Source organism: Diceros bicornis, chromosome 17, assembly GCF_020826845.1.
Source record: "Diceros bicornis minor isolate mBicDic1 chromosome 17, mDicBic1.mat.cur, whole genome shotgun sequence".
NCBI lineage: Eukaryota > Metazoa > Chordata > Mammalia > Perissodactyla > Rhinocerotidae > Diceros > Diceros bicornis.
The window spans coordinates 43,288,224-43,301,677 of NC_080756.1; the positions used below are offsets into that span (position 1 = coordinate 43,288,224).

At 35.7% G+C, this 13,454-nt stretch overlaps 1 protein-coding gene across 1 annotated transcript in view; it reads right to left on the reverse strand.

Moving 5' to 3' along the window:
- PIK3C2G (phosphatidylinositol-4-phosphate 3-kinase catalytic subunit type 2 gamma) overlaps nt 1-13,454 on the reverse strand; it is a 347,697-nt gene that overhangs the window by 215,474 nt on the left and 118,769 nt on the right. The window contains exons 17-18 of the mRNA XM_058558690.1: nt 9,595-9,688; nt 6,448-6,542 (exon numbers count right to left, since the gene is read on the reverse strand). Coding sequence (XP_058414673.1) covers nt 6,448-6,542; nt 9,595-9,688 — 189 coding nt within the window. The remainder of the gene's footprint in view (nt 1-6,447; nt 6,543-9,594; nt 9,689-13,454) is intronic.

Below are 13,454 nucleotides of genomic sequence, written 5' to 3' on the forward strand. Positions count from 1 at the left end.
TGAGTTCCCAATTATTGATAGAAAAAAAAAAAATTTGGTGAATTCTTCAAGGTGCACTTTTTTTAGTAGATTTTGAATTGAAAAGAGACTTGAATTGTGCATGGGATGTCAATAAAAATAGATTTTAATCTCAATTCTTTAATCAGCTAGATGACAGTCAGTGGCGAATGCCTTTCTGGGGGAAAAAAGGTATTATAACAGATGATTCCTAAGGTTCCATTTGACTCCCAGATCCTTTAACTCTATGACTATATGTTAGTCTATTCATTTTGGAAGCCAAATTCAAATATTTTTAGAAGACAAAGATGATTTCTAAACAGAATGCCTTTTTGTTGACCATACATTTTGATGGCTAGCACAAAGCTATAGTCTGATTGAGAAACAATGAAAATTAAGCAGTATAATGCTGTTTTCAAGGCCTCAACGCAAATCTCTAGCATAAACTATGACAGAGGGGGACTGATATTATTATAGAGAAACCAGATTACTGCCTAAGGAAGCAGTGATGTAATTGCATGTGACTATTATAATGAAAAATTGCTAGAGAGTGCAATAGAAAGTTCAGTTCCCAAATGCCAGATCTGATCCAAGTTCTAACATTTGAGGTCAGTATGCATATATAAAATGTTCATTTTTATAACTCTTCTCTTTTTTTTTTAACAAAATAGAAGAATTTGAAGGGAAAATAATTTAAACTAGGGATAAATTTAAAGTGGAGTTCTGTTCCTGGCTTTTGCATTGATTTGTGGTAGAACTTTGTAACAGATTCTATTTTCACATGTATTTAATAGGAATCATAAGACTTAAATTATATTAGAAAATTAATTTTAAAAATGTATAGTTTAAAAAAATATTTTTATTAAAGGGACTACATAAAACCTCAATCACATAAAATAGAAATAAAACAGACAAAAATAACTGTTCCTGTGTTATGCTTTAACTAAAAAACTGCGTTAATGGATTTTACAGATTATTATGTAAAATGTAAACTTTCTCACAAATATCTGTCACTTTTTTCCAAGTTGGTTGGGGTAGAGAACAGCTATTGCTAGTTTAGTGAAATGCTTATCGTAAGGATTTTATCTGGTGTATACTTTTCTGAGAACAATAGAGTGAAAGATGATTATAACAGATCAATATTAAATGACAGCAAGACATATCTTCCCCTTACAAAAAAGTGAAGCAATAATTTATTATTTATTACATTGTAAAAGTAAAAAGGTCAATTAGTAGCAATATAATGATTCTAGAAGGTAAAGGATTGAGGCTTTAAAACCTCCTATTGATTCTGTATCATGTGTGCTCTGTTACACCACGGTAACTCCCTAAAGCATAGCTCTTTACTCTCACTTCAGGGAGTGTTTCAGACATCAAAGCAGAGACAGCATTTACCTCCTTTGTGTATTCATTTGTATGCCTCTGTCAGTCTTTAACTCTGACAGAATGGGAGTGCACATTTAGGCATTTTTTTTTACTTGATGTCAATCCTTGCCTCTCTCCCTTGTAGTCGTATTTAGAACAGGTCATAGGCAAAGCTGTATAATGGACAGAATTTGTTGTCAGTCCCCCCTTCTACTCTGTCCCTGCCACACAGCCAGTGGGCTCTTTCCTGCGGCCTGGATGCTAATGTGTTGTTAGCCTGTGAGATTCTTTAGGCAAGAACCATTCTGTTTTAGCCAGCCCTGGTGTTGTAACGGTTAAGATTCCGTGCTCTCATTACCTGGCCTGCGTTTGTTCCCCAGTCAGGGACCCACATCACCCATCTGTCGCTTGTTGTACTGTGGTGACTGGGTGTTGCTGTGATGCTGAAAGCTATGCCACCTGGGTCAAATACCATCAGGGTCACTCATGGTGGACAGATTTCAGAGGAGCTTCCAGAATAAGACAGACTAGGAAGAATGACCTGACCACCCACTTCTGAAAAAAGTTGGCCATAAAAACCCTACAAATAGCAGTGGAGCATTGTCTGATATAGCGCCAGAAGGGGAGAGGATGGTGCAAAAAGAGAGGGCAGAATTCTGCTCTGCTGTACACAGAGTCACTAGGAGTTGGAATCTACTCGACGGTACTAACATTCTGCTTTATCCTTAATAGTTCAACAGTGTCTAGTATCTCAATGTTTGTCACATACATGAACAAATGATAAACTAATTCATCATAAGCATTATGTTCTGAATATTTATTTTTTCATATTGGAAGAGAACTTCTGGGAGGGAACAATACTTAACCTAAAGGACTGACTTGCTAATGAGAGAATTTTAGGCATCAGAGGAGACACATTTAGGAAAGGGAGCAGGAGGAACATGTGTGACTTCAAATCACATGATTCAAAATTTCCACATTATTTTGCTTTATTTAGAGTAGTCCCTGATTTGAGAAATTGCCCCAAAATTCTAGATAAGAAAAGTTTAGGGTAGATGATTTACAAAATGAATGGGCACATTTTGCATCATCTCAATTTTATGGGTAGCATACTAAAGCTCATAGGACATGGTTCTTTAATACCACATGCCACCTTGGAAAGGCCTCACGGTAGCAGAGGCACCATTGGCTTAATTTACTCTGTGCTTCTCCCAACTGGTCCAGCAGACACTGCTGCATCAGCTTGTTCTTCAGGCCCTAATTTCTCACTCAGGTTAGTCCCTGACTTTTGCTCACATTCTCCCTCCAACCCAGTTTTGCCTTCGCTAGTAATATCTATTGCCTAGTACCTGATTGGGCCCATCTCCTGAAATTGCTCTAGCCTTGCCAGCTCTGGTTTGGCATCAAGCCCAATTGAGTGCTCAAGTAGCCCTCTTCTGCCCCCTATTGTCACAAATCTGTATGAGCACAGCTGGGCCCAGGCAACTTAATCCTATTCATCATTCAAGAGTAATTTTTTGAAAATTTGTCAAGTGCCAAGTACTGTACTAGGTGCTTGCAATATATCAGTGAATAAAACAGAAAAAACTGCTGCACTTACAAGGTTTGAAAATGGGAGCTTCACCTCAGGCTACCCCCACACTTTGAAGGGAACACTTTCAGACTTTTGCAGCACATGCCTTAAGTAACAATTTATAAAGGAGCCATGTTATAAAATGGCTCCCTACCATACAGATTTCAATTGAAATTGGCTCTCTCTAGGAGCTCATTCAATGAGACTTAGTATTAGGTGTATGAAAGATGGCAATATTGCTGTTCCATTTGTGACACGTTCCATAGCATACTGATGCTCCAATTTTTTAAAACACATATTTAAATTCTTTATCTTCAATAAAGAAATTCTTACTTTAGGTCAGGTTCCCTAGAAAAGACTGTAAGACAGGAATTTAGGTGTATGTGATTTGCTGAAGGAATGCTCTTCACAAAAAATCCTGTGAGGGAGTAAGGAAAGCATAATTGGAGAAAGGAAGGAGTTAAAAGCATGAGGTCAAGGTCAAGTCTAGCCTTGATCCTATCCCTGGGGAGGCCCTGGAATGTAAATTAGAGACTTACCTTAGAGACGTAGAGATCTCAGAGACTGAGAGACTTCCTTAGAGGCTTCCCACTTCCCAGCCCAGGTGGCTATGTTAACAGAGAACAATTCTCCAGAGCAGAGGCAGTTGTCAGTTAGCAGTCAATACTCACAGAAATGTGAGATGGGTGCACCAGCCAGGTAAAGGTGATCTGGCTGGGGCACCAACAGTGCCTTCGAGAATGCACTGTATAGGATTCCTGGTATGTAAAAATATTGATGACCTTAAAGAAATTTCTATGGCTTTATGGTTTTAAAAACTTTTGTTTGTAGTATCTCCTGAGTTCCAGACACCAGTGGGATTAGCAGATTGAAGAGTATGACATGACTGCTATCATTAGCCACTGTACGGAGTAGGAGTAGAAGTAGACAGGGAAATAGGAGCGTTAAGGTAGTGTGACATGACATCTGGCAGAGTCCGTAGAGTACACCCGGGGACACAACACGGAAGCAATACTCAATCAACCTCAGAGGGTAGCCGGGGAGAGGGTCAAGGAAAGCTTCCTGCATGACATGACACCACAGCCAATCTCGTCAGGGCCCTTCATGAAGTCCCTTCCATGCTGTATTATTTTTCTGTGGCTACCATAACAAATTACCACAAACTGGTGGCTTAAACAACAGAAATTCTCACAGTTCTGGAGACAAGGAGTCAGAAATCAAGATAGGGCTGTGCGCCCTCTTGAGGCTCTAGGGGAGACTCTTCCTTACCTCTTCTACCTTCTGCTGACTTCCTTTGGCTTCTGGCTACATCACTCCAGTAAATGCCTTCATCTCCACATGGCCTTTTCTGTACGTGTGTCTTCTCTTCTATTTATTTTTATGGACACTTGTCAATGGATTTTGGACCCACCCTGATAATCTAGGTTGATCGAATTTCAAGATCTTTAATTACATCTTCAAAGACCCTTTTTCCAAATAAGGTCATATTCACAGGTTCCTGGAGTTAGGATGTAGATACATCTTTTTGGGGGCCCCCATTCAACCCAATATCTCACTATCAGTTAAACTATTTCCTATCCAAAATGGAAAGGGGAACTGAGTTTAACCTTCTATAATTAATTGTTATATGGTGGAGGGAGGGGCCTCCTAAGTGTGAACCCAAAATGCTAAGGTTCTCACTTACAGTCACCTTTTAGCATGCAAACTGGGAGTGAAAGCTTTTAAACCTTACAAATCCAAAGCTTATTGTTAACTTCCTTTCCATGAAAAACAGAGGCTACTCATCCTACATTCACCCTTCCAATGAAAGAGCCTTGTGGTAACTCCAAGTCAATTTCCCTTTTCAGGAAAGCTACACACAGTGATGCCAAGAAGTCAAGATGGTTTTCTGTCTAAGCCTATTTATTCATAATTCAATATCTGGTGAGGCAAGCTTCTGATCAGCGGCAGTGGCGGGTGGAAGCAGCAGATAGGGGGAGAGCTATTTAGGAGGTATGGAGTTACGGGGCTTGGTAAACAATTGGGTGTGTTAGTGAGAAACAGGGAAGATCCAGAGAAGACTCCAAGGCCTGGGTGAGCAGGGCAATATGTTGAGTTTAGTGTTGAATATGCTGAATCTGAAGAAGCAGTAGCCGCCTTAGTAAGTAATTAATGTATTAAGATAACTCAATGTTTTATTCTATTTTTTAAGATGTATTTTTAAAAATTACCTTTTTATATACTTTTATATTATATTTTGGTTCAAATATTTAAATCAAGATTTGTTATCTGATCACGTTACTTTTTAACATGCTTTCATTTTAACGAACGCATGTAAAAAAAAAGCGGAAAGTGAAGTTTTAAGGTAAGTAAACATGGAGTTTAATGGAGTCCTAGCTTTAATATGATAGCAGAACATCACCAAGTATATCCATATAACTTCCCTTAGCACCATAGTAGCTGACTAGCTGACGGACAAACTGAAAGGAATAAGACTACATTCAGAGTTTTAAAAGAGAGTCAATTCACTGAAGGGCCCACTGCTAGTCAATGTATCTGATACCTCATCATACTAATATACCAGAAGAAAATGTTCTGCTTTTTATATTAAGCATTTAAAATGAAAATGAGCATCAAACCAAGCATTGGTACCTGACAATTCCTTGTATCTCTAATTTGCTATGAAATGCTTCAGTCATTTTCATGGAAGAGTGATGTCAACATGAGTAATGTTTTTTAAAGCAGAAAAACATGATACTCAAAAATGATATTGACTTCATTTTTTTTTCCTATTAATTAAAGTTCTTCACTAGCAATTAAAGCCAGTAAATGATGCCTGTCATATATATGTGAGGATAATGATAGATTCAATTTTATCTTTAGGGATTGACACTTTTAATTGCTAAAATTTTTGCTATAAAATTGAATCTACGAGGTTAGCAATAAAAGAAAAGTAGGAAGAACAGCATCCAAAGAACACCATGGGCAATAGGATCAAGAGTAAGTGACGATGGGAGAAATTCTGATATCTCTTAAATAAGTCTTATTTCTCCAATAATAATATTCCAAATTTACACTTCAGGAAAAGTTTATTGCCCTAGGAATTTTGAACAAAAAGAGTATATGTTGGCCTCCATTGTTTACAACTAATATTGTACAGAGATTACTTTTCAAGCACACATTCTTCCAAAATATCAATAGTCTTATAACTAGATTTTAGACTGAAATCTTCAAAGAGTAATATGACCACAAATAGCACTTGTGATTTAAAGCTATAGGAAAGCTATCATCCATATTTAAAATTCTGATTGGATTTAAACAGCAGCAACTGTATAAAGGAAAGATTTTAAAGACAATGACAGTTAAATTATACTCAAAAATAATCTTGACAAAGACTCAAATCAGGATGAATTTTAAGTGGAGGTTTATATCAATAATAAGGTAAAGAAATCTTGTACTTCTTCTAAAGCTGCCCCAACAGAGAGAAGCTGACAATAAAAAAAGGCATCCTATCCTATTTTAGTCCATCTTACCAGTAAAGACGATGGGCAATCTGGATGCTTTGCAATGAGCGGTGTAACAGCAGTTGAACTAGAGGACTTTCAAGGTTCCATTCAAACTTGACAGCCTGAAGTAAGAGATATAATCATTTTATTCTTTTTAGTCTCAGTAACAAAATTACCATAGAATACAGAGGGACTTAAGAGGCTGAGAAAAGACCAAGGAAAACAGCATAAACATATTAATAAAACGTCAATATATATTTGATAGCTTTATTAGCTGGTGTATAACTAATAACAGAGCACACACACATCACACAACTTAGGCTTGTGTAGTCTGTTTCCTGTCCTTATTTATGCTTTAGTATCACAGAATAATACATAAGAACAGGTTATTAGAGGTTCAACCAAGGTTGGTGGAGTTCAACCATGCCTAGGAGGAGAATCCTGGCACAAGAGAAATATCATGATCAGTGTCTTGGATATAAAAATGACATTATTAAACAATAGATATTGCATCTCTTTTGGAGGTGAAATTAATGCACATTTAAAGCCTTAACTGAAATCACCAACTCATATATCAGTATTAATCTGCAGACCTGGAAACTTTACTTAAGGGTTTCAAAGCTGATTGTTGCCACCATAACCCACCCATTGTCAAATCCTTTCCCTCACCTCCACTGTGAACAACTAAGATTTCCTAGGATAACCAATCTGGTGGAAAACACAGACAGCAATGGCAGCTCCTGATATCCTCGAGGACCTAATTCAGACCTTCACCTGCACTCTATAGGAGCTTCACTGTCAGCAGTCAGTACCTAGGTCCCCATCATCATCACTGGAATCTGAATGTGTTGTAAAAATGAAAACCAGGTTCTCTTCATTAAAATGCTCATCCCTGCTTGAGAGGCAAAGCTTCTATCTTTAGTTGCTCAATAAGCTATTTAAGTCACACACACACACACACACACACACACCCCCCCCCCAAAAGTTTAAGCCAGGTTTTACACCATAGTACAGACAGCAGAAAAAAGTTGGTACAACATTTATTCACACATACACTGGAAGAAATACTTCAATATACCTCAAGGATGGGAAAGTTTATAAATTCCTAAGGTATGAGAGTGTCAAAGATGATTTTAGCAAATTTACATAACTTTTGATGCCATCTGAATGTATAAAGACTATAATGTGTCCTGAACAGCAGCTATGATCTTCTTTCACTTACGTGCTAATACTGGGCTGATTAGGTCATAGGTTGTATTTATGCCCTAAGAGTGTGCATATCAGATGAACACATGGGCAGGAGAGATGTCTCAGAATTTACTTCCATGCCTGTCTTTTTAGATTTCCCCATTTTTTCTTCTTGAATCCAATAACTATTTAGTTGCTCTTGAGTTGCTTCCCTTACTTCCAAACTCCCCACATCATTCTGTGTTAACTGGTACAATTTCCCCCTAAATCCTGCCTCACCATCTAGAAGGTAGGCACTATTTCTAGTGCACACTGCATTACTATGAACTGTTCTTGGAACCTACCTGCATGGTTATGACCTGTGGTTTGCAGTAACCTCTGGGTCTGGGTCTTAATTGATTCCTAGCTGTGAACAATATCTTCTGTTTTTATTATGGTTTTAGAGTCTTATTGCTTTAATATAGCCTGCATAATTCTAACAAGATAATAAATAACAAAATAATATAATTCTAGAAAATAATCAATAGGGTAAGATAGTTTAATGTCTCGGAAAGTTTTAAAGTCAGGGGAGAGCATGGAAGTTTAAGGGCAACCTCTACAATGAATGTTTTGAAAATCCTTCCCAGTTTTTATTTATTTTCTAGTCACATTATACATTTATTTCTATTTCAGATCATTTTATAATCTTCATTTCTAATTAGGGAATAGTTGCAACTTTACCTAATTTTACCGCTTTGTATTTCCTGTGTTGGATTCTGCGTGCAACTTGTCTTATGAACTTGGATTTGCAGGTATATGGCTGTCAGCGACTTGCCTGGTGCCAAGAGTACTGATTCAGATTGGGAATTTCAAATGGGTTTAATCCACATAAAATTTTGTAAAAACTTACTTTTTTGAGTTGGGTTAGATACAACATGTTGCCCCTACTCATGAGCTGAATACTCATGAGCTGATGAGATGAACAATTTTTCTACAAGTTGGATTAATCTTTATTTTCACTACACTATCCCGGCAAGTATAGGAAAATCACAACTATAAGGATTGGTAGAAGTAACTATATGGTATAGCTATTTCTAAACCAGCTCTTTCTTTAGGAGTCCTTCAGAGAAGTGCATATTCTGTGCGCAAAGTAATATGGTATTCACATCATTAATAGAGGCTTCTCTCATTAGTCTCAGGGTTTCTTGTCTGAAATGTTCAAAAACTGAAGCACCTGGTATTTAAAATAGCTTGTAACCACAACCTGACCTTTCAGATAAGAAAACACCTGAGTTGAAAATAAAACATAAAGACCACTATTTTAGACCTATTCAGCACTCAGTGTATAGTCAACTTGCAAAAAATTTATCATTTGTAGTTTGACTATTCAGTCATTTACATGGTCATTTGTAAAATGTGTAATTGTTTATATTTCAAAATATTCAGACTAAATCAGTCTTTGCTCATATTTCTAGGTAAATTTATAGTATTTTCTAAAATTACTAAAACACTGTGATATTTGATGTTGCCACTAAAATGTACTATCTGGTGGTAGAATTTAGGTATTATCTTATAAAACCACTTTTATAATATTTATAATCAATATTAGAATATTTTAAGGGAAAGGCAAGAAACTCAAATTATGAGGAGCTGCCCAGCAAAAGACTATTTTCTACATAATATTTATTTAATTTTTTATTGTTTTACATACTCAGTTGAAAAGATTTCATCACGAGCATTTCTATTTTTTCCCAGTTTTAATTAATAAGCGAAGTCGTTTTTTAAAAATTTCCTTTTTGGCTTTTATATATCTTTTTTGTAACTGTACCAATTTTGGCTAGAGAATGTCTATATTGCCCATGTTGACATATGAGCTATAATTTAGTTCCTTGGCTGGCCCAACTGCAATATCACTTTTATGTAGTCGGTTTTTGATTCATTGGAAACTTTCTTTTGAGAATTATTAGTTAAAATCCTGGAATCCTTTGGCAACTCTGCTGTTCTTACCTGAACTAGCTGTGGAAGAAATTCCAGTAGTTCATCATTCAAAAGGTGGTCTAATTGGTGAACAGCCACTTTACGAATTTCTTGATCTGGAAAACTAATACAAAGGAAATATATCCATTAACCTGTTAATGGCATCGAATAATGCATGAGAAATGTCAAGGGAGAAAGGAGAATGAATTCCACCCCCAGTGCATAAGATAAAATAATAATCTCACAATCAATTAAGATGATCATTAGCACCAAATTATTATTATTTTTCTGTATTCTGTACTCTCATGTGGACTATAGTAGAAAGCTCTTTCGACTAGATTTAAATTTTGGAAATTTAGGTTTAAGTCAGATCCCTACCAGATTTCTTGTCTATAAAATGTGGATTATAGAATATCTAAAATCTTTTCTAAAATGTATGAAAATCTTTTATTATTATTTAGTCATGCGGTTGTTAAGTAAATTATTATCAGCTGGAGACCTGATGGTCTATATGATTAAAAATGGGATAACAAGTTTTGGACAGATCACAATGAAAATTTTTAGAAATCCAAATTATCTTACAATAAATAAATAAAATAAATTTAATAAGGCTAAATCTTACTGGGTTGTGAAGTTCTTGGGGGTAACAACTTATTCATTTTCGGACTACATATGCCAGCTGTAAGATTTTGCACCCATTAGACACTTAATAAATGTTTGTTACTGCACTAAATTTATGAAAGCATTTAGCATTTGAAACCCTATTCCAAAGACAACTGATCTTCAGATGGGCTCCTCAGGCTGCATCATCTTGCCCCAAAGAACCCAACTCAATTGTCTCCAAACTCCTGGGAAGTGCCTAGAGATAGCTTTTGGCACCATGCTGTTTTGACATGATTTTGACAGACTACTTTGACATGATTAGATAAAACTAGATACAACTATACCCATTATAATTAAATATAATTGGTAACAACAATTAATTTTAAATAAACAAGTTTTCAGAAAAAATTAATACTCAAAACTTAAAACTTGAAGGAACTATCTATAGTAACCGATTGAAAAGCAAATAAATAAACAAAACTCTAAAATCCTTCTGTAAGAAACTAACTAATGCTTTTCAACTAGTCAAGTGAGAGCTCTAAAGGTTGGCTCCCAATACTATGTAGGTCAGAAAACTTCAAGTCTTTAATGTCCAGTCTCTTTTCAGTATATCAGGTTACTGAAGGGTGAAATGAATCCTATGCAGCTACAGTGTCAAGGAAAAAACGGTATTACTAGTATTTCTCCAGTGTCCTTGACAGCAGTTTGAAATGTAATGCTTAAACACGTTACATATTTTTTCTTCATTTAAACTGAGCATTTTAATTGCAACAAGAATTTCACTTTCAAGGTTAGTCACTCAAAACTCTTGTTTCTGACCTGCAAATACTTTTCCCATAATTTTCTCTTTTTGAACAATCCAGCAATAAGACCAAGTGAGAACTATAGTCCAGACACATCCCATGAAGTACCATTAAGGTCAGATCTCAGCACAGCATCAAGTACAGACAGAGAGCAGAAAGGGTACAATAAAAATGCAAAGCTAGAAGAAGGTCAGCTTGTTTTAGCACACTGAGACTTTATTTTCTCCTAACTAAATGTGATTGACTCTAATTTATTGCTCTCAATTACTAAACCATTTGTCTGAAGCTTGTAGACATCAAGGTCAGTTTGAGGACAGTTGGAAGTCTTAGAGAGAATAGTTACTTGTACATTTTGTTGCTTAAGTAATGACTTAAATCAGATACTAGTCACTCACGCTTTCTCGTGTGCCTATTTTATTTTATTGATAGGAATCACAACAAAGAAAGAAAAATAGAAAACACATCAAAACAAAACAAAATTCTTTGAATACTGCGCCTCTAATTATGTATTTATTTCCAAATACTAGAATGTAAGTTCCACGAAAGCAGAAAATTTTTGCCTCTTTTGTTCATGAATCTGTCCCCAGTGCCTTCAGATTGGTGGGCACGCTCTACATATATTTGTTTGAAGAATGTCTAAACTTAATTAATTGTCTTTCCACCTAAAATATCTCTACTGCAAGACTTCTCTCTTGTAATCTGTTTTCATCTTTCTCCAATCATGTAGGTCTAAAATTTTAAGAGTTATATTTTCCCTCTCTTTTGTCTTCTTCATTAAATTTTCTCCCCTTTCCCATCTGGTAAAATTCTATTCATCCTTGAAGTCAAAGCTCAAGTATCAATTTACCTATGAAGCTGTTCCAGCCACTTTGTAGCCCTCTGTAGAGTTTATCACACCCATCCTTATAGGATTCTGTATTATGTACTTGGTTGAGGGCAGGCTCATTCACTATGAATCCTTAGTGCAAGCACAGTGGGACAAAAAGTTCCTAGTAGTTTCTTACCTTTATATCTAATCAGTCGCCAAGTTCTGTTAACTTTTCTATCCTAATGGCTCTAGCATAATGCCTGTTTTCAGTTTTTTCTGCAACTACCTAGTCTAGGCCACAATTATCTCGTGCTGGTACTAACATTTTTCATAGTAATAGCTTACAAAATTTCCTGAATTATTTGTAAGTTCATCTCTCATAAGACATTAAATGGTTTTCTGTTTCCAATGGACCTCTCTTAGGCCCATATTGCTTATCTAGATATTCAAGGGTAGCTGAACACTTCAGATTTTTCTCTTACTGTAATACTAAATAAACTGCTCTGGCTCATTAGTATGTTATTTTTACTCTGAAAATGACATGCGTATTTTCATCTCTGTGAGCACTGTAACCTCTGCTTAAAACACCCTCTCTTCTCTTCTTAAAGTTCCAGTCCTCCTTCAAAATGTGGATCAAATCCCCTTGAAGGTGACTATCCCGATCTTTATAGTAATCACTTCTCTGAACTCCAAGGGCATCGACTGACTGCATTGGGAAATTAGGATATGCTAGTGTTTATCAGCATTTATCTTTTTATATATGTGTTGTCATTCCTCAACTAGTGAATAAATCAACTGAAGATAAAAATTGTTCCGTCCTCTTTATTTTCATTCCTAGGATTTAATACCACGCTCCATACATGTTGAGTGGTTAATAAAAACACATTGATCATGATGATAACAACGAGGAAAATCATACTATTGAGCTCATTTTATTTCTTGCTGTGCTCTGAGTTGGTAGCAATAGGTTTAACTCTCCAAAAACATCAATTCCAGACTTTTTTTCTCTCTCAGTCAAAAGGGTAAGAGAAAAATAAATCTGAAGGTAATGGAAAAGCAAATATACTTTTTTTCAGACTTATTCAGGAACAGAAAAACAAAAAACTAGTAATATCTGTATAGTAGAGTCACAAAGGAAATTTATATATTTGTATTATGTGTAAATACACACATTAATGTTTTTGAACTTTCATGGAAAGGGATGTCTCTTTTTATTCACCACTGTTGCACGAAGTTCAGGAAGAAATTGGAAGAGAAATTGCTAAGAAACTAACCACACGACATCGTGAGATGTGACTAAGTCCTATCGACATTAAAGCATATCCAAATACAACTTCATTTGACTATTTTAGGAAGAGTTGGCCACATTAAAAGAGATGCTGGCAGAGTTAGTGAAGTTCCTGGGAAATGGGCTCTTTCATACATTGCTGGCAGTATATAGCGACATGTAATTTTTTTAAAAATCTTTAAAATGTGCTTATTTCTTGATCTAACAATTTTACTTTTCAGAACTTATCCTAAGAAAATAATCAGAGATGTGTGTGAGGATATATGTATGCAAATAAAATTGGAAATAATATAAATGTCTAAAAATAAATAGTTAAGTTATATATGCTATGACCATACAATAGAATATACGTAGTCATTAAAATATTAAAATAATATTTAAGAAGAAA